This window comes from Alligator sinensis, unplaced genomic scaffold (genome assembly GCF_000455745.1).
Source record: "Alligator sinensis unplaced genomic scaffold, ASM45574v1 scaffold660_1, whole genome shotgun sequence".
Classification (NCBI taxonomy): Eukaryota; Metazoa; Chordata; order Crocodylia; family Alligatoridae; genus Alligator; species Alligator sinensis.
Window position 1 is genome coordinate 1212271 of NW_005842237.1, and position 20883 is coordinate 1233153.

Below are 20883 nucleotides of genomic sequence, written 5' to 3' on the forward strand. Positions count from 1 at the left end.
TGTATCTGGAACTGAAACAGTTTGGGGCTGTTCAGTGCTAGGCTCCTGTGTTTGTACTGGAGCTTGATCAGGGGAACTGCTAATCTCAGTATTCTCATCCGAGCAGTCGGTTCTTGAAACAATTTGAAATACAGCATTCCGATTTGCTTCTATTGGTTCTAGTGTAATTACATATTCTTGCTTGTCCACTCTTGGATAGATGGCTTCCAGGAGATCATGTATGGCTTGGCTTTGTTTATCATTTATATCTGGGAGGTCTGGTAAAAAAAAAAAAAAAAAGAAAAAAAAAAGAAAAAGAAAAAAGGAAGAAATAAAGGTTATTTTTTTAAAAAGACAGGGTAATTCTATTTGTCTGCCTTGAATATGGGCTTAACCATTTTATTATGCATCCAAAAATAGGTTTTACAGTAAAATCCATGTTTCCATATATGGTAACTGATAAATTAACAGCCAGCCTACCCCAAGGAATCTTGTTTAATTCACAAATAGACCCATCACTCTTCCATTTCCAGTGATGAATTGTCTTTGAATAAATCAGTCATCATTTCATTATCTCAGAAAAAGTACCCTTATTTTACATATGTTTTACATGTATTTCCATATGGATCCTTTGGGTACATTAAAATTTAGTCATGCAGTTTAAAATTTATACTGTTAAAATTAATTTTAAAGAAAGGCAGCAAGTCATCTACGAACCAGAAACAAAAATAACAGGATTCAATAATAGATTCTATACATGGAAAATGTATAAATTTGATATAATTTTCCAGGTACAGAATCTAACAATTGGAGGTTTGCCCACTCCCACTGCTATAGAGTAAGGAAAATAAATCTGGGGGTTAGGTAGCCCCCTTGCCCTCTGACCCTCCACCAACTTCTTCTCCTTGCAGTCCCTTCCTTCCCTCCTTATACTCTGACTCTGCTAGCTCCGAGCATATGGAAGTGAGACGCAAACTTAAAAACACTTGAAATAAACATAACTGTAGTACTTTGCTTATGTGCAAGTTACTACAGGTATGCATAGACTTGGTTCATCCAAAATTGATGCATTTTACTTTTGGAAACTGCTGCAAGTTTTCGCACAGGTATATTCCATAAACGTATTTTTAAGGAGTACTTTTGTACCTACTTTTATATAATACTTTTTTTTTTTATTTCGTGTCTCAGGCCAAATTAACCAAATCAGTTCTGAATTCTATCAACCGAGCAGAGCTCAATTGTTCAAGTCCATGTGGCACTACCACCAGCAAGTATCCTCCCTCCCAGACTCTTTAGCCTGGGGCTTCAGATACTCCCAAACCCAAGACAGGCATCCTACATGGAGGCCCCAAGCCCGGAGGTCTTGAAGTTCAGATGCCCCCAAATCTCACTTGCTCTTAGCCAAAAGGTAAAGCTGCAAGCTAGAGAGAAATCCCCCATCTCCATAAAAATAGAGTGTGTAGGTAAGATCCTCTCACTGGGATGCTATAGTAGGCTCCCATGTGCGGGGCCTGCCTGCCTGCACTGGACAAGTCTCCACCCTTAACTACACAATGCCATTCAAGGTGATCTTGGCTCACAAGAGGTTGAGATCCTATGTGCAAGCCTCTGTGCATGGACTACGCTTGATAGTTTGCTCCTGGGGCCTTTGGCTGAGGGCAAGTGAAACGGGGGGGCATCTGAATGGGCCTGCATGAAGGATGCCTGTCGATGGATTTGGAAGAATCTGAAGCCCCAGGCTGAAAAAGTCTGGGATGGAGGATACTTGCTGGTTGAAGAGCCCCATATGGTGTTTGAATGATTGAGTTTTGTTCAGTCAAAAGGATTGAGAACTGATCTGGTTAATTTGACCTGGAATGTGAAAAAACTTCCAAAAAATATATATATATTATATATTAAAAAAAGAAAAAGGCCAAGCATGATATTAATCCAAAACTAAAAGGCTCTGGATTTACCACAGAGTTCACTGGGCTGGGCCCCAGCAGAGTCAACAATGTTTCAAGCCACGGTAACTCTACAGCACTGTTTGGTATGCGTGTATACTCCAGATACCCCCACAGAGGAGCCAGGTGCTAATTAGCCCTCCATTCATGACTGGAACCAGGTGTTCTTGTCACAAGTCCTGGGACTCTCCTAATACTATATGCAATAGGGGCATGGGGCAACCTGGTCCTGCTCCACCTCATGGAGGGTGGGACTACACTAATCACACACAACAGGCTGAGAGGGGGCAACAGAGATTCTGAGTGAAGAGTCTGGGGTCCTGTTTGGAAATGTTTGTCAGATATTTAAGGCTGGTTAAGACACAGAAATCAGTGGACACTGGAAGGAAAGGTGCAGCTCAACTGTGAGACTGTAGTGGAAGTCGAAATGTATTCGGTGTCGTGGCTCCCCATCAACTGAAAACAAATTGGTGCTAAGAGGGACCGCCTGCAATGGCCACTACCATATATGTTATTCAGATGGGCTACACTAACCTATGCTTGTGGTAGGTTCCTATGAGATGTTTGCCCATTACTGGACATGTGTCTTATAATTTATGCTTAGTGTGGGCTGCATTTAATCAGCTTCATTAATGGTTTCCATTACTGAGCGCATGCTGCTTTTGGTAGTTTAACGATAGACAGTGTATTTAATGTGGCTTCCTTGTTTGCAAATATAAGAGATGGGGCTTTTTCTGACATGCTGATGGGGTGGGGGGATGGGGAAGGAGGGGACTCCTCCTATATTAAATACAGTATTACTTGACCTTACTCTTCAAGATTAATACCCAGCTCAGTGGTTCTGCAGCCTATTAAAACTTGAGAGACTCCCTCATTAGACACAAGACACCCCTCGTAAAACGCTAGTTTTTAGTTTTTATTCATTTTTTGACTACAAAAAAGTGACATAGCATTCTGCAAAGAACCCATCGGGTCAGAATATTTTTAACACCATGGATTCCTATTTGAAATCTCTGGGTTTATCTCATGAATCGTGTTAGCACACCTAACAGTACTAACATTGAGTGGCACCTCGGGTCACCCTTGAAGCAATCTCAAGGCACTCCAGGGTGCTGCAACACCCTGGTTAAGTATCAGTCATCTAGTTTATAGTAGTATCATAAGGAGACTACCACCATGGTACTTTCTATGAAGGACCCCAATGTCTAAACTTTTCCCCCTAGATCTCAGATTAACTGATCTTTAGGACACACTGCAAGGCCTACATAACCCCAAATTTCCCATAAGGAAATAAATGAATAGGTTATCCATATAAAAGAAGAATGTTATGTGTGATTGATTGATACCCTCTTTGACAAAGAATTTTTAAATATATTTCGATAAAACAAAGAACCTGAGGTGTTAGATGACGAGTAAAATGAAATGTGTAAAATGTATATAAAATAGAAATTAGAGGAGCATTTCCATAAAATAACAACCACATTTCATTTAGTACAATTAAGAGTTCCAGGTTATGGCAAGGTATTTAAATCATTAACTAAATTAATTATTTAATTAATGGAGTTTAAGGGGGGAATATTAAACTATATTAATATTAAAAGACTAGTGAATTGCCCATCAAGAATGACAGGTGGGAACAGGGGGGGAGGGTAGCTTGCTAACTCTAACCCTCCCCCCACCACCCTACAGCTGCCTCCCAGGAGCTGGGGGGGGGGGGGGGGGGGGGCAGAGGAGAAGCTTGCCCTGCCATCTCCATTTCCCTCTGCCAGCACCCCGTACTGCTGCAGCCTCCAGGGAGCAGGGCCAGGGTTGGGGTGGTCCCTGCTGGCCTCACCCCCCCTGCTCCATCCCCACCATCACGGTGGGGCTCCATGGCACCACCACCTCCTGTCCATAACACTCTTGGAGCACTCCAATTGGTTGTTTCAGTAACCAATCAGAGTTCTTCAAAAGTGTTATGGACAGACAGACAAAGCCCTTTATTATGTTAGAATACCTTGCAATGGAGAGCTCAAGTAAGGAACAGAGAGTCAGGTGTTTTAACCATCTGTTCCATTTCTGTGGCCACAGATTAAACAAGACAATCATTGTCTCCCACCCCCAACCACCACTACCAACCCAGTGCCAAATGAGATTTGTTAGAAATTGAACATCTAAACCAACTACTTCAAATGCTATTAATGAAAAACTCCTGGTTAAGTTACTCATAGGAACACAACACTGGTAGAAGCCTCACAGACTACTAACACAGTCTCTTGGGTTTGCAGAAAACCATTTGTCCAACCGGTCCACAAAAATGTTTACCTCTCCTCTCCTATATACCACAGCCACCAAGCACCAGATGTTTAAAAAGAGACCCATAATGAGGCACAAGAAATAAGCAGGATAGACACAAATACACCAACAGCTAGACCACTGTAATGAGAGGGAATCTGTCACATAAAATCCTTAGATGATCTTAGGAAGTGAAGTATTCCCAAGAAGTCAGTAAAAATACCTCTGCCAATCTGATATAAAGTAAAATTCTTCCTGACACTAAATCAGGTGAGTACCTAAAAACACCGTTCTGAGTACCTGAGCAAGACCCAGAGGCGACTGAAAAATTGAGAAATATCTTAGTACTGTTTAGGAACATACCAGGTACCTCATCCAATGTCAAATGTTTCAGAGAAATTTGGAGTGGGGGAACCACACCCAAACCAATCAATAGTTTTTCCCCCACTAAAAGCTACTACCCAAAATCCTTGATATAAAATAATTAGTGCATGTTTTACCTTGAAATGTTATTACTTCTCAGGTAATATATCAATCAAGGAAGGATTAGGAACTACTGAAGTGAAAAGACAATGCTGATAAAGGAAAACAAAGTGCCGTACAACCTGGCCTGGAATAAGTTTAGGCTGGAAGTTAGAATAGGTTATCCATCAGAGCAGTGAGGGTCTGAAACAGCCTTCCAGGAGGTGAAGGGGAGGAAGAGAGGGGGGGAAAAAAAAAAGTCAAAGTCCCTTAATTGGCTTTAAGATAAGAGCTTGATCAACTTTTGAAGGGGATTATGTAACACAGTTGCTGGAGACAGCAGGGATGAATGAAGGTTGGTCAAGGTTGGAATGGTTTTGCTACACCTTTATCACTACAAATCAATTGCTACAGAACCAAGAGCCAGTAACGGTTACAGTAACAGTGTAGCAAATGTGGCTAGAGGCTTTGAAGCTGCTCCAAGCATGCATTAGTCCATATTCACAGGCATTTCATTCCTATCCTTTTCAGAGAGTGAAATAAATTAATTAATTCCTTTGCCAGAGAGGCTTACCCTCCTCATGTATCTATTTTGGCAGGCAGCCAGGACTGCTTCCTATGCCTAAGCCTTATTCTCAGATAGCTTTGCCCCCTTTTGAGCTAGATTGCTGCTATCCTTTGGTTGTGTAAGGCAATAAGGACTAAGACCTTCCCTCCTCTACTAGACCTGCAGCTAAGCAAGGCCAGGGGGATGTTTATCTAACGCACTTTTCTGTTCATTCTTTCGTCAAGTTAAATCCATTAATTAGAGACATTTGTTATATTCTGGGAATACAATAAGTGCTTTACCAATGTACTCAAACATTAAATAACATCAACCTATCTTTGTTATTCCCATTTAGTAGCAAGTACCACAATTAAAATTTCTGTGTAAAATAATCTTCCAGTTGACTGAGAAAGCAGAAATAAATTACTGTTTACACCCATCTTGCAAGCTACTACTGCTCATCAGTAGATCAGGGCATTATCATAACGTGGTAAAACCTGGATTTTCTCATTAAGGAGAAAACCATGGGAAACGCTGGGTTTCCACTTGCAGGGTGGCAGAGTTCCAGCCTGCAAGGGGCTGGGGGCAGCGGGAGGAGGGCTATCAGCAGGGGGTGCCATGTGGATCTGCGCACATGGCCACCGGGCAGCCTGGAGAGCAGCTCCCACAGGTAAGTCTGGCAGTGGAGGGGGAGGGAATTGAGGCCTCATAGTGAGGGAGGGAGGGAGGAAGTTGGGCAGGGCTGGGGATACTGCCCCGCCTGGGCAGTGTTTGGGGATGAGGGCCGGAATGCCCAGCCGCAGGGCCTGGGTGAGGAGTGGGACGGAGCCACTGGCAGGGCATCTGGGGGACAGTGGTAGAAGGCAGGCTCCTCCCCGCTGCCTGCACTCCTGGGGAGGGATGGGGGGCACATGCCACCCAGACTGGTGCATGGAGTGGGAGTGGACTGCCTGCTGCAGGCTCAGGGCTCCCCACCCTCCTGCCTTCTCCCTGGGGCCTCTGTGGCCCAGGGGGAGGAGCCCAGTATGGCAAGGCAAAGCGGGACCGGGAAACTTGATGCCGCTGGCACGAGCCCCATGCCACCATGGTGAGGCATCCCCTGCCCAGCAGCAGCGGGGGTGACAACACAGAGCTGTGCCCCCTCGCTGCTGCTAGGAGAGCAGGGGGCACCTCGCCATGGCGGTGCAGAGCTCCCAGAGACTACATCGAGCTTCCCTGCCCAGCCACGCTGGCTCCTGCCTGCTGGGATGTAGAGGTCCCAGGCGGAATGCAGCAGGGGAGGGAGCCTGAGGCAGTAGCAGGCAGCCCACATCCATGCCCCTCAACGGGCTCTGCTCCAATCGTGCTGCCTGTGGGGGGAAGGAGAGCCAGGCTCTGTGCTCTTATCTGCCGCAGCAGCAGCCACTTCCTACGGGCAGCAGCTGGACTCAGGTGCTGCTGTGTGGGGCAGGGGCCTATGGACCTGGGTCCCTGGCCCCACAGTCCTGGCAGCTGGGGACCCCCTCCAGCAGGGCTGGGGGGGAACAGGAGGCTGCAGGTGGCAAGTGAGGGGCACCAGCAGGAGTGGGGAAGCTGTGGGTGGGGAGTGAAAGGCACCAGTAGGGCAAGGAAGCTGTAGCTGGGGAGTGAGGGGCACCAGCACAGTTCAGGGGGCTGTGGGTGGGGAGGGGGGGGCACCAGCAGGGGTGCGGGGCGGGGAGGCTGTGGGTAGGGAGTGAGGGGCAATGGCATGGACAGGGCACTGGCATACCAGGGCTGCTCAGCACCACAAAGCAGTGGGGAGAACAACCACAGCTGGACCCACATCCTGGCAAGTGAAGGGGGCAGGGAGAACTCTGATTTTCCATGATAAAAAAACCCCAAAATCAAATGCCAAAATGTATAGGCATTTAGAATGTATTTTATTATAGTGATTGAGGCACTGGTAGGCTTCCAAATTGCTTTAAAATTGTAAATATATCAATCAAATAGTGTGTTAAACTAATACCTATATAGTGGTGTTTCATTTTAATCATGGAAAGAACATGGATTTGGGTGCTTTTAATCAGAGAATTCGCAATATTTTTATCACGTAAGTTGTGGCTTTTAAACAGAGAAAACCAGGATCCCTGATTATAAACACTGTAAGAACATTTTCTCGGACAAGCTTTTAGCAGGAGGGATTATGCTTTGGCATGTCTATTTATATTATTCTATTTTAATATTTTATATCTGTTTTAATACCTTATCTTGTTTGTTTTTTATTGTAAGTCACCCTGACCCTCTTCTGTGGAGAGAGGCATATAAATCTAATAAATCAACAAATAAATCCAAAAGTACGTTACAAAAGAAAATAAGAGTTGTTATCCCAGTTTTACTAATAAAGAAACTGAAGCATAAAAAAAATGAAAGCACCAGGTCACCCTACAGCAGGGGCGGGCAATTATTTCAGGCGGAGGGCCGCATACTGAGTTTTGGAAAGCCATTGAGGGCTGCATGACAGGCAGCCAGGGGCAGATAAATATTCATTTTCTAAATTTTTTAGGGACCCTGCAGGCCAGATAGAATGGGCCGGTGAGCCACATCTGGCCCGAGGGCCGCCTTTTGCCCACCCCTGCCCTACAGGCCAGTGGCAAAGTCAAGAGAAGAATCCCAGTCTCATATAAGCCTCAGTGTACCATTAGCTCGTCTACCCCATCAGCTGGAGAAAAGCAACATGGTCAAATGGACAGACTTAAGGAATAAGATTAACTTATGGCATCTGGCCTGTATTCCCAGCTCTGCCACTACGACACTGTGCAAGTCATTTTTTTAACCCATCAGGTTCCCTCCCACACTGTCTATACAGAATCTTTCAATTATCATTTGTCAGACACAAGGGTTTTAAAGGTTTTACACAATGATCCAATCTCAGTCTAATAACATCCTAGCATAAAATACCCCCAGATATTTGTCAAATCAAGATCTAATTTGAATCATATTGGTTCCCCTCATTTTCTGCACAAAATGACTTATATTTATCACAAAGGAGTTTCTGACATAGCATATGTCTACAGCACAAAACAGAGGGATGATACTGGAACACGGCAGCCTAATATAGATAGAATGAGTAACTGCAGCAAAAAAACAGCAGCACTGGCTTCAGCACACACTAGCCAAAGTACAATTATCTCCAAGGACCCGCATCTAATTGCTCACATGGGCTAAAGCCTGTGCTGACACTTCTTCACAGGTTTTACTTGATTAAAACTAGTACATGTTACAACACCTTAACTTTGTAGCAAAGATTGAGATCAAGAGAATGATTCTGGAGTGATGAATCAATAAGAATGAGGTATTCAATGCTTTTCATTTTTGATCCTCTCATTTACCTAGTTAAGATTAATTGCATCTTGTTTCAAATATATTTTCATATAGAACAAAAATGTAAATTATCTCAATTCTAAATTTAATATTTCAGTGAACAAAACTTACTGTCATCCATCTGAAGACTTGGAGGACAATAAAACTTTTTATGAGTAATTAAATTTGGTAGTCCTCTGAAGAGACTGCGGCACAATTTACACTCAAAAATGGTGTCCACATCCTTTAATAAGATATGCTTAAGTTGTTTAGTTCCTGGAAAAAAGAAACCAAAAAATACACTTAAAATCAGGAAAAGTTTCAATGCTAAAGCATAGTAAAACACAAGTCAAAAATCCCATTTCCCATTTCACTTTTAAGTTTATTACACAAGTTCTTGGTTTGCCTATTAGAAAGGGACTAGGCTGAAGATAAAATTTTCAAACATTGACTTTAGAGTTAACAGCAAAAGGACTATAATGTAGGCAGTTTATACTACAGTATTGGTAAATAAGATATAACTTCCTGTCAGATGCAGAGAATGAAAAGCAATTTAAGCCATTTAAATAAGTTTATAGCCCCTTTTCTTCAAGTACCTCAGCATGCTAAGGAGGCACTTTTACTGAAAAAGAAAATAATAATGAGGCAAGTTTCAGGAATGTAAAAACACCTGACCTAAGCTTAGTCTTGTCGCACTAATATAAGAAAATAGAATTTGAGCCTCTATCACACTTCTAATCTCTAATGTGTTCCTCAGTGAAGAATAATACAAAAAATTTTAAAATTTATTTTTGAATCCACACTTTCTCTACTAAATCAAAAGTGTCAATACAGCCCATGGGCCAGATGTGGCTCATAGAGCCCTATTATCTGGCCTGCAGTGCTGCCCATTGAGTTTGGCCCTGTGCACCACATGTAACACATACACCGCATTCAGGGCCAGACTGACCATGTGTAATGGATCCAGGACCATTCCAGATTAGGCCCACAAACCAACTCCATACACTGGATCTGGCATACAGGCCAGTCCAGCTTGGGCACCACATGAAGCGTGTACCGCAGGTCACCCCCACATGCTGCATGCACCACATAGGGGCAAAGCTGATATGTGCTACATGCACTGTCCAGGACTGCAGAAATCTCAATCACTACAAGTGAAGTTGTTGTGGATAAGGATGAAGTGGACTATTGTGCAATATGTTGCAAATCTGAGTGTGCTCCATGTTCTTGAATGTATTTTAAGCAGGCAGCTATGTTTCATGGTGTGGGATGTTACTGTATATCCAGTTATCAACCCTTCCTCCAAACAATAAACATAGCTATGAGCACAATGACGGCCTCTCATTATGCCAAACATCTTTGTAAGCTACCTGGAGGAGGAATTTCTAGAAAACTGCACCATGAAGCCTTCACTCTACCTGTGTTACACAGATTATGTTTTTATCATCTGCACTAAACACCTAGATTCACTTATTGACTCCCATCCCAGGTTTAATGATTATAACCCTTCAATTAAACTTGCTTGGAATACTCCTGCACTATCACCAACTTTCTAAACACCAGGATCTGCATCCAGGATGGCATTCTAAAGCCACCATACACAAAAAACCTACAGGCTACCACAATTACAACCACAAGACCAGCAATCAACCCAAGTACACCCAAGTACCCAAGCTGTGATCTACAGTCAGGCTCTCAGATACCCCTCCATCTGCTCTGAAGATAATACTTTTGATGCCCACCTGGCCAGCCATCATACAACAAGGATACTGCAGTAGAAAAATAGGCTGTTTTTTTGAAAGAGTGATCCAAATACCATGCAGTAACCTGCCATAATACAAAAAGAAACACATCTGAGACTCTGACACCCCTGGTGGTCACCTACCACCTCATACTAGAACAAATTAGAAGAATCATCAATCAACTACAGCCCATATCTGACAAAGATCAGACCCTGAAAGAAATATGCCCAACCTCTCCACTCCTGGCTTTCACACAACCTTGCCCAAATTATCATCAGAAGCAAACTACCCACTGTTCCACCGACATCTAACGAGACACAGCCCTGCCTGAGTATGAGATCAATGATTCCCAAAGGGTGTGCCAGGACACACTAGTATGTTGAGAGTGTGGCAGAAGCATGCCATGAAAAACTATACTTTACTTATTTTATTTTGTATTTTAAACCGGGGGGGGGGGGCACAGAGCCTGCATGCAGAGTAGGGCACAGAGCAGGGTACAGTAGAATGTGGCATAGCCACATCTACAGTATACAGGCAGGGTGCAGTGGCTGCAGTTTGCAGACATCCAGTCCTAGCACAGCTCCCCAGCAACTGGAAGCTATATGTGTGGTGCAGTCAGGGAATGGCGGGCGGAGAAACGTGGCACTGATACTGAACATCTGCAGACTGCTGCCGCCGCATCCTGCCTACACCCTGGGACATGGCTGTGCTGCCCACCTGGGTACTTGGTGCTACTTTGCTGTGCTCTGCTCTGCCTGTACATCGTGCCCCCCTGCTGTGCAAACAGATGTGAGGGTTCCCCCTGTCTCCCCTCCCAGATCAAGCCAACTGTGGGCAGCTGGAAGTACTGTCACCTAGTCCCTAAGCTCCAAGAAGAGTTCTTGCTCTCACCAAGTTTGTTTACAACCCTCCTCCCCTCAGCCCAGGACACACAGTGGAGTGACTCTGCGGACTCTTGGAGAAGCTGCTGCCCCAATTCAGCCTGACACCAACCTTCCCAGAGGAGGGCTTTCCCAGCTTCTGTGCTGCTGCTATTTCCAGCTCCATGCTCCCCAGCTGCAGCATGCATGCATCTTCCAGCTTCTGGGAAGCAGTATCAGACATCTGCAAACTATGTTTGCACCACTGACACTGCTCCCCACCCCCGCGCACACTCATTTTTCAGGTGTAAGATAAAAGCTTGCCACCAATTTTAACCCAGAACAATGTGTGTCCCAAGCATCAAAAGTTTGGGAAATTGCATGAGATGCTTAACGTGTCAGCACATCTCCACTTCTACAACACTCCCCACAATGAATTGATTAGAAGGCACGGATCCAACATGTGCCTTTCTGAAAATATGATATAACTGATCCAATACACTATACGCCCTCATGGTAACTATGAGGAGGAAACTAAACAGCAACTACGTACCAGAATGAACTCTCATAGAAAAAAATGTAAAGGACAGACATGAATGTATCAGTAGGAGCACCTTTTTCACCATCCAACAAACACATTTAAAAGGCAAACCTGGGAACAAAAATCCATAAACTGCCAGGACACTCAGAAACAAAGACTGAACACCAATATAGTGTAAAAAAAACAATAATCTATCCAATTTCTGAAATTCTTCCTAAACACGTCGGATATTAATGATCCCCTTCCCTTTTGATATGTCTTCATCTCACAGCTGCTTTTCGTCTGCTAACTGGGAATTCCCTCTCCACACCTCCTTACACAGCACTCAGCTCTTACTTTCAAGCTGTCCTTCCTTCCCTCCTCAGACGTGATGAAGAATGTCTTGCATTTGAAAACTTATCTAACTGTATTCTAACCATGTAGCTGGTCCAACAAAAGTCATCACCCCAAATCAATTTTTGCCTCTTGCTTAAATCCTGGACCATAGCAGGTACAGTATCACTAACACTACCATAGAATAACCTAGTAATTACAGCCTGTCCAAAAAGCGGGCAACCAGGATTCTAGGCCCACCTCAGCTTTAGCTTCAGCTTCAAACCTTCATCTCCACCCTCCCAGAAGCATGCTTTAACCATACAGCTAGAGACAAGGCTGAAATGGAGGCACGCTCCACACATCCTTCTTGAAGCTGGGTCAGAGAAATACAAGATGTATCAAGACAATAAATTAAAAGAGACAGCATGACTCCCGAGCCCAGGGATTGGCAACCTATAGTCCACAGGCCAGTCCCAGCCTGCAAAAAAATGGACCTGGCCCACAAGGACTACACCCTCACCCCACTACTGCAGCCTCCATTTACTCTCACTGCCAAATTTGGCGCTCTCCACTGGCAATAGGAATCAGCAGCACTCTGTGGCAGTGGTAAGCAGAGGCTGCAATAAGGGGCTATGAGATCAGCCCTCAACATGGACCAGTAAGTCATGAGAGAGAGGATCAGCAGCCACAACAGTGACTAGGTCACAACTGTGTCCCACCATTCTTAAAGATTTGCTTATCAGCACTCATAAGCAAACAGTTCACTGGAACATCCAAAACAGCTATGCTATTAATAATGTAAGTGTTTATTTCCAATGAAACTGAATAACCCTAGTACAACTGGAGCAACAGTCTGCAACATTTTTGTACAAACACATATAGGGGACAGAAATTAAAAAAAAGAAAAGAGGGAGAGAGTTCCCGTGCCCAAATCAAATGCACAAATCTCTAACTTCATCCCCATTCAGTTTTTTAACTCAAAACTGAAACTGCCAAATTCTTCTTTGAGTTTGTCACCAATTTTAATCCTTCTGTACAAAGATTCAACCTGGATATAATAATATTATAAATATTATAAAAGCCTTAGTCTGTCTGTCTGTCTGCCTGAAACAACTAATCAGAATGGTTTCAATAGTGTTCTGGACAGGCAGCAGCAGCACAGCGTCATGACAGCAGGGACAGAGAGAGGAGGCGAGGTCAGTACTGCTGACCCCTACACCCCGGGCCCTGCTCCCTGGAGACAGCAGCAGCAACAGAGTGGGGAGGCGAGGCGAGGCCCTGGACTCGAAGGGGGATGGGAGGAGTGGGCCCGGCCCTGTGGTGGCAGGGGTGGAGCCGGGCCCAGCCCCAGCCGGCGGGAACAGACCCAGTACAGAAGTGGCAGTGGGGAAGGAGTGTGCCAGTTCCTGAAGCAGTGGCAGGGGCAGATGGGAGGAGTGGGCCTAACTCTAACCCTAACACCCCACCCCCCCCTTGTTATTCTTGACAAGCAATTTGCTCGTTCAGTAATTAAAAGTTCCAATCACCTGAGAATTTTATTCGAAGTCAAAGATAGACATTCATGCCACATACAGACATTCAGTTTCTCCTGGAAAGTCACTGCTCTCCCAGGAGAAATCATGACTCTACAGATGTTCAGGAGTTTTGTCGCAGAGCAAAAATGGCTACTTCAAGAGAAAAATAACCTAAGAACAACCAGGGCTTTATTATTCCCAGGAGAGTTTCTTCTAGGATTGCAAATGTACATGGTCTCGTGAGAGAGAAACCACAGCACAGTTCTCCAACATCAAGGATGTTTTGCTCTACTCCTCCCCTTCCCCCCCTCCCAGTTCCACCCCAGACACTGCTTGCTATTCCAGTGAGCATGCTGCTCACTGGACACTGCTACTCCAGCTAAGCAGGGAGTGGAATACAAACCTCTTGACAATGCCAAAATGTAGCGAGGGGATAGATCAACTCTGAGCAGCCTGGGTCTTAGTATTTGAATGCCTGTTCAGGTATCTCCAGGTACATTTTTCTACCAGGAGAACAAACCTGAGAATTTTCCCAAAAATCACTTGAACATGCCTATGCAGCCTCAGCCACTATTGCTATATATATACACGTTAGGAGATATACATTCCCTGGATACCCAACCTGTGGGATAAGCATCTTATATTTGGGAATTCCTTTGCTTTCAAGTAGTAATAGCAAAAGAGCATTCTACAAAGGATGACATTTAGCAAAAAACACACTGTGATAACAGCTCCTAGGAACATAAGTTTTTAATGGCCACATTCCTGTTTTAAAATTTTACTTTGTAATTATAAAAATAAGTGCTTTGAAAAAAATATTTGTGAATCTAAAATGATGAAGTTTGCTTGCCTGGTGGGGCTCTAAGTTGTTCCTGGATGGTCTCTTTTTCCCCATAACTTACTTGCTTCTTTGATCCTCTCTCTCGACTGGGTAACACCATTTTTCCCTCCAATAGGATGAAGCATGTAGTTAGCATACAAATTTGCCATTAATTAACTTGATGTATACTTGTGTGCTCCTGATCATCTTCTAGCCTTCTCTGTCTCTCATGCACAAATATGAATGCAAATATCTCCTAGAATTACACTTGCACAGCCTTCAAAAATTAAGTATAATTAAGAACAGTAAAAACCCAATAGAATTAAATTCATTAAGTGACTAAATAAAAAAGAAATACCCACTTCTCTTTTGGCTTTCCTCAGCACTGATTTATATTCATTTGGTTTATTTTTTATCATTCCAGGTACTTAGTCCATCTTGTCTCTTGGCCAGATTTGGTGCTAACTAGTGACATGCCAATGGAATAATTAACCATCACACTACAATGCAAGATGAATGACTCTTCAAATTTCAAAAAAATGACACTAAAGTCAGCACTTGTCCCCCACATCAGGTATACTGATGTGGGCTGACAAAAACTGTTATCACCTCTACTATCATCAAGATAGTCACCAAGTTGAAATAGAAACACAATCCATCAGGTTCCACCTAGGCAATTTAAATGCCTTTAAAAATTGTTTCCTTTAAAAGTTTAAATTAAAATTTCTCTCGCTATCTTTCAGCAAATCCAAGTTTTTTCAATGGTGACTTTAGATAATAGAGAAAGACCTCTTTCTTTCTGCTTGATTTTCCCAGGGCAAATGAATGGAGATGTAGTGGTAAACCATGGATTTATTATGTGGACATTTAAAGAGTGAAAGAGTTGGATGTGCCAAAGAGAACATTCTGGAAGTGGCCTGGGGACATATTATTTGAAATCAGTTCACCCTGCTACCAGAGGACACTCCAGCTAATCTGCTTAAAGTGTGAGAATGGCATGCACAAGCATGAATCTCTATCCCATCCAAATGTGCCTTAAAACATCACAGAGGATAGACTTCATATCCCAATTTCCTTCTGGTCATTCATATTAAAAGCAAATGAAGGGAGAATATCCACTGTATGACAGAAAACCTGAAGGAGCTAGTTCAGCTATGTAGAAGATAATTCAATGAAATCCTCAAAAATCATATATGTAGTTCTATTCCTATGGATCAAGGGAAAAAAAAACTCATAATATAGATACCGGTGTTAAATAAATCTCCTGTAAAACTCTCATGATGAATTGGACCACTAAGATTTTGTACTGAAACATGGAAATAAACAGGTGCTTTGATCCATTACAAATGTACCTGAAATACATTAAATTTCCTAATTACCCATCTTATGAATTCTCACCCAGACACTCAGTTAATACTGTCAGGTACATATGTTCATTGACATGAGAAGCAACTGGAGACAACCACATACCATCTTACAAGTAGCACTATACAACAGTGCTATTATCTATGTAACAGTGAACAGTTCAACGAAAAACACAGCAAGCAAAGATAAGAAGCAGTTATGGATCCCAAGGAGACCTTATAGCCATGAAATAACAGCTAGGCCACAACAGCAGTTTTTATGAACTTTCCTAAGCAAAACAATTATTTTTAAAGAAGTTTAAGAACATTGATAATGTAGAAGGGCCTGTGTCCTTAATACCTTGCATCAAAACATTTTTTAATAAGAACTAGTGATCTCACCTAAGTGCAGTGCTTAAAACGTAGTCAAAAGTACCTTGGAATTGTGTGTAGCAAGTCAGGCTTTACTTTACTAACATACTTAAAAACGAAGAAATAACTCCATAAAGCCCCAAAACATTCATACCTGATCGAAAGCACTCAATAATTTGTTGAATACCAGATTTTGATGTCTGCATAGGTTGCTGTAACAAAGGAGGATCACCAGGTTCCAACATATGCACTATAAGACATGAAGGATGACAAAGCATTAGAGAAAACTCAGAACACACAGAATCAATACCTGAAGCTGGCTGAAAACCAGGACAGTATTACTACCACTATCTCTTTCCCAACAAAATGGTTTCAAAAAAATTATGACTAACGCTATTCACTGTAACCTTTAAATGAAGTTTGTGAAAGCTGTTGGAATTCTTACTACCTCCGTTTCCTGCTGCTAAAATGAGTTTCAGAGTACTGTAATGGGTTTTCCATCAAAGTTTCCTAATGTGTACAGTATATTGCGAGATTTTTTAAGTTTCACTTCCAAAACCATATGCATGTTTTAAGCATGGATACAAGTAACCACCCTCTATTTTATATATTTCCATAAACATGACTCACTAGGGATTTCCTTCAACTTAGACTACACACTTTATGAAATAGTCAACTAGGCTATAAATAAAAGAAATTGAGCTATTGTTTACATCAGGTGTGCTCAAGCTCTAGTCTGCAGGCCAGACCCAGTCCATGGCACCATGTTTTCTGGCCTGCAGGGCTCCCCATGGGTCCATGGAGAGCTCTTCAGGCTGTGGCCCTGCACGCTACACTGAGGACGTAGGGCAGCACTGAGCCTGATCCATTCATCAGACCCATAGGGCCAAAGCCTTGAGCATCACTGGCTTACATCAAACACAAGAACTCAGCTGAACAAAAAAGTTGGAAATGCCAAATGCAAGCCCAGCATGCGTATTGGAATATCTCAGTACCTTTGATAGCAGATGTCAAACCTTATGCAAGGACTGCAATCAAACCAAAAGCAGAAACAATCAGAATAAAGTGCACATATATTTAAATAATATGTACAGCATATTGCCTTTAAGATCACAGTCTCAGGACTACCTTGTAGCATTAGCAGCCTAGAAACAGATTAGTTTTGGTCACTTTCAAGGTTTCCTCTGGTCAGTTCCAGGAGTGATTAGCTCCCAACAATTTCAAAGCTTCTAATGGAAGCCCTTTGACAGCTACATCCCCTTCAAGATTTCTGGTCCCAATTATTATGCAGTTAAATGGAGTACAATGATATTACAAAGCAGAGATTGGAGCTGAAAGATGCCATGCATGCATGTGGTTTATTCACTTACCCAACATGAAGATAATCAGTATTTATAACAAGTTCAGCAACAGGCCAAAAGTTAATATTGACACTCTTTTGCAGTTAAACAAATCATGCCTTTATCTGATATCAATATTGGAAATGAGTATAATGCCATTCTAATTCAATATTAATACCACATCAAGGCATTCTTTTTATCAAGTACACTTCAGAACTTATACTCCACCTAGAAAAAAGTGCGTCTTAAATTTAACTGAATCCCACTTTATTCTTTGTAAGCTTTATCAAAGTTGACTTATGGACACTAATAACAACATAATATTATGCCTGTGAAAATCAAGTTAAAATAGCAGATAAAGCTACAGTTTATCTTCTACAGACAATATATCATATCAACATAATTAATTTTGTGTTTTAAAACTTAGCTCCTGAATGACTGAATGGTTTGTTTTCAACTGATTTTTCCCTTCCAGACAAAAGGCAAACCACACATAAGATAAGCACATTTATAAATAAAGTAACACAATTTTTGCTCATCAGAACATAAACAACATAGATACATTTTAAGGAAAAATTTGCCTTAGTGATGCAAGGTTACAAGCCAATTCAAACTGCGGAAGACATAAGAAAGAAAACAGCTGAAGAAAAGAAGGAAAGAATAAAAACTCCACCTAACTATGCTGGCATAATAATATACTGATACATGAACGCATAACAACCATTACAAATCAGCTAATCGCTTGGAGATCTCCTACACAAAGACATATTGTACCCTACTACCCTACTTGCCATTCTTCAAAAAGAGGACACTTCAACTTATACACTGCCCCTGATGTGCAAGTGCCACACCCACTGACATCAACACTTTCACATGTCAACTGCGTATAATGCATAGTTGTTAAATTTAAGGCAAGAAATGTGTATTAAGTCTCTCTTTTAAAACACTGATGTAACTCAGAAGCATTCATTTATAGAGAACCATTTCTTTATTGTCAAGACTATTCAATCTATTCTTCCCTTCAAACTTTTGTAAGCTAACACTACCAGTCAGCGGACCCACACTCCTGCTATTAGTTTTTGTTTTGTTTTTGAACAACTAAATTTGTCAAATATAAACACAAGCATCATGCCAACAACTTAACAATAAGCAAGAGACAAAAGGAAGCAGAAACAAGAGGAGGAAGATTTGTTTCAAGTTTTCAACTATAAATGGTATATAAAACCATTATTTAAAAAAATTACTAACAAGATACAAACCTTATTTAATACAAATAAACAAAATGCACATTTGTTTCTTTTTCCTGAAAAACTGTGAATGTTCATGGGATAAGCAGGTGTAAGATAAGTATACCTAGACCTTAAATACTGGAGGTTGCAAGTGGGAGAAGAACAGAGGGGAAAAAAAGTCCTGGTCATATCCCGTTCACTCTCTGTTTCAGCATCTGCTCTCTGCCACTGTTCAACACAGGATACTGGGCAAGATGGACCCACAGCCTGGCCCAGTACATAGCAGTTATGTTCTTAAAAATATTTTCATTTGTGAACTTAATTGGCTACACAGGAACTTGAAGCTTTGGAAAACCTTGGTAATTTTCAGGCATGCAAATGTCGCTTGCTCTTAAGGTAAGAACATAAGAAGAGCCATTTACTGGGTCAGATCCTAAGTTCATCCAGCCCAGTCGCCATGTCACACAGTCCGCTGGCTCCTTGGACTGGCTCAAAAGCCACTGGGCACTGTCAAGTGTGCTCTGCTCAGTGTCCCCTCATGGCAAACTAGTTATTAACCTTTAACTATCACTCCTGTCCATTTTGTTATCATTTGTCCCAAGTAATCAGTTGCTGCCTTTCCAGTAACCTTCTTGTTTAAGAGAGGCCAATAGTTTATCTGGTGGGCCTAGGCCCATGATTCCTCAAAGCAACAAACAGACCTGCATCACACAGTCCGCTGGCTGTTTGGACTTGTTCAAGAGCCAGCGGGCGCTGCCTGGTGTGCTCTGCTCGGCATCCCCCCTTGGCACATTAGTTATTAGCCTCTGACCACTCCTGTCCCTGTTTTATCATTGGTCTGAAGCAATCATTTGCCACTTCCTTAGTAGCCTTCTGCTCTGAGGGGAGCTGGTAGTTTCTCTTGGTGGGCCTTTAGCCCACGAATCCCCAGAGTGGTAAATAGGCCTACGCCACAGAATCTGCTGGCTCCTTGGACTTGTTTGCAGGCCAGTGGGTGCTGCCCAGTGTGATCTGCTGAGCATCCCCCCCTTGGCACACTAGCTTTAAACCTCTGACCGTCACTGTTATGTCTTTAGTTGTCCCAAGCAATCATACCTGGTGGCTTCCCTTTCTAAGGGAGGCTTATAGTTTCCTTGTGGGCAATAGCCCACAGTGCTGAGGCAACAAACAGGCCTGCGTCACACAGTCCACTAGCTCCACAGCGTTGTTCAAGGGCCAGCACGTGCTATCTGGTGGGCTCTGCTCAGCATCCCCTCGGGTGCACTACTTTGACCGTCACTCCCATCCCCATTTTTATTGTCATCTGTCCCAAAAAATCAGTAACATGTTGTCAATGGCCCATTACGAAAGGGGGCTTACAGTTTACTTGGTAGCCTAGGCCCTCGTTTCCCTTTGCCATGTTAAGAGTCCTGTGTCAAATGGTGGCAGAGGGCAGACGCGGAAAGGGCGAGAGCACTGCACATGACCCCTGGGTTTTCCCCCTGCTCCTCTCCCCTGTGCAGTCTCAGAACAGCAGAGACCTCCTATGCCTGAAGAAGGGCAAATGCACCTGACAGCTTGCAAAAAACTGTGTTCTAACTACTGATTTCCCTCGCCAACCGCGGGGGTCAGCTTCCTGAAGGTTCCCGTGGTTAGCAAGAGAAAAGGCTTGTGGGAAAAATGGCAGGTGGCGGGCTGATGCGCAGCCACGGGAAACCGTGGTTACTCAAAAACATATCCCATTTTGGCTACCACCGTATATAGGATACTAAGCGCGGATACTCAAAACCGTGGTCGGTGAGGGAAACCTGTACTCGGCTGGTCTAATAAAAGACACCACACCTACCCAAAGAAACCTGCAGCCTCCAGCGTCGAGGTCTAGCCATCTCCGTGCCCGAACCCCATCTCCACCAGTGCCCAATGCCCCTTTCCTCCCACAGCCGCTCCAATCCCCCCCGCCCTTGAATCTGGGCACTGCCAGCTCCCACCGCCTCTGTGGGCAAGGGGCCTTCACAGGTGGAAAGAAAGAAGCGCTTCCCTCCCCGGCGCAGGCACCCCTGCCAGCTCTGGGGAAGCGGCCTCCCCGCGGGCAGCTCGGCGGAGCCAGCCCCGGCCCCTCCCGGCCCGTCCCAGCCGCACCTGGCTCGCAGCATCCGTGGTGGTGATGGTCAGTCTGACAACACTTGTCCCTCAGCGGCATTTTCCGCGACGCCCCGTCCGCATCCAGCAGCTCCGTCCTGCGGGGGAAGCAAACGCGCCGTCACGGCCGGGCCCGCAGCCCCGGGGCAGGGGCAGGGGCGGG

The 20883-nt window shown here is 43.5% G+C and overlaps 1 protein-coding gene across 1 annotated transcript in view; it reads right to left on the reverse strand.

The window, feature by feature from the left end:
- The window catches only part of ZNF800 (zinc finger protein 800), a 25501-nt gene extending 4624 nt beyond the window's left edge, over positions 1 to 20877 (reverse strand). The window contains 4 exon segments of the mRNA XM_025208547.1: positions 1 to 257; positions 8659 to 8802; positions 16188 to 16283; positions 20721 to 20877. The exon segment at positions 1 to 257 is cut by the window's left edge and continues 33 nt beyond it. Coding sequence (XP_025064332.1) covers positions 1 to 257; positions 8659 to 8802; positions 16188 to 16283; positions 20721 to 20781 — 558 coding nt within the window. The 5' untranslated portion in view covers positions 20782 to 20877.
- Between the last annotated feature and the right edge of the window lie 6 nt (positions 20878 to 20883).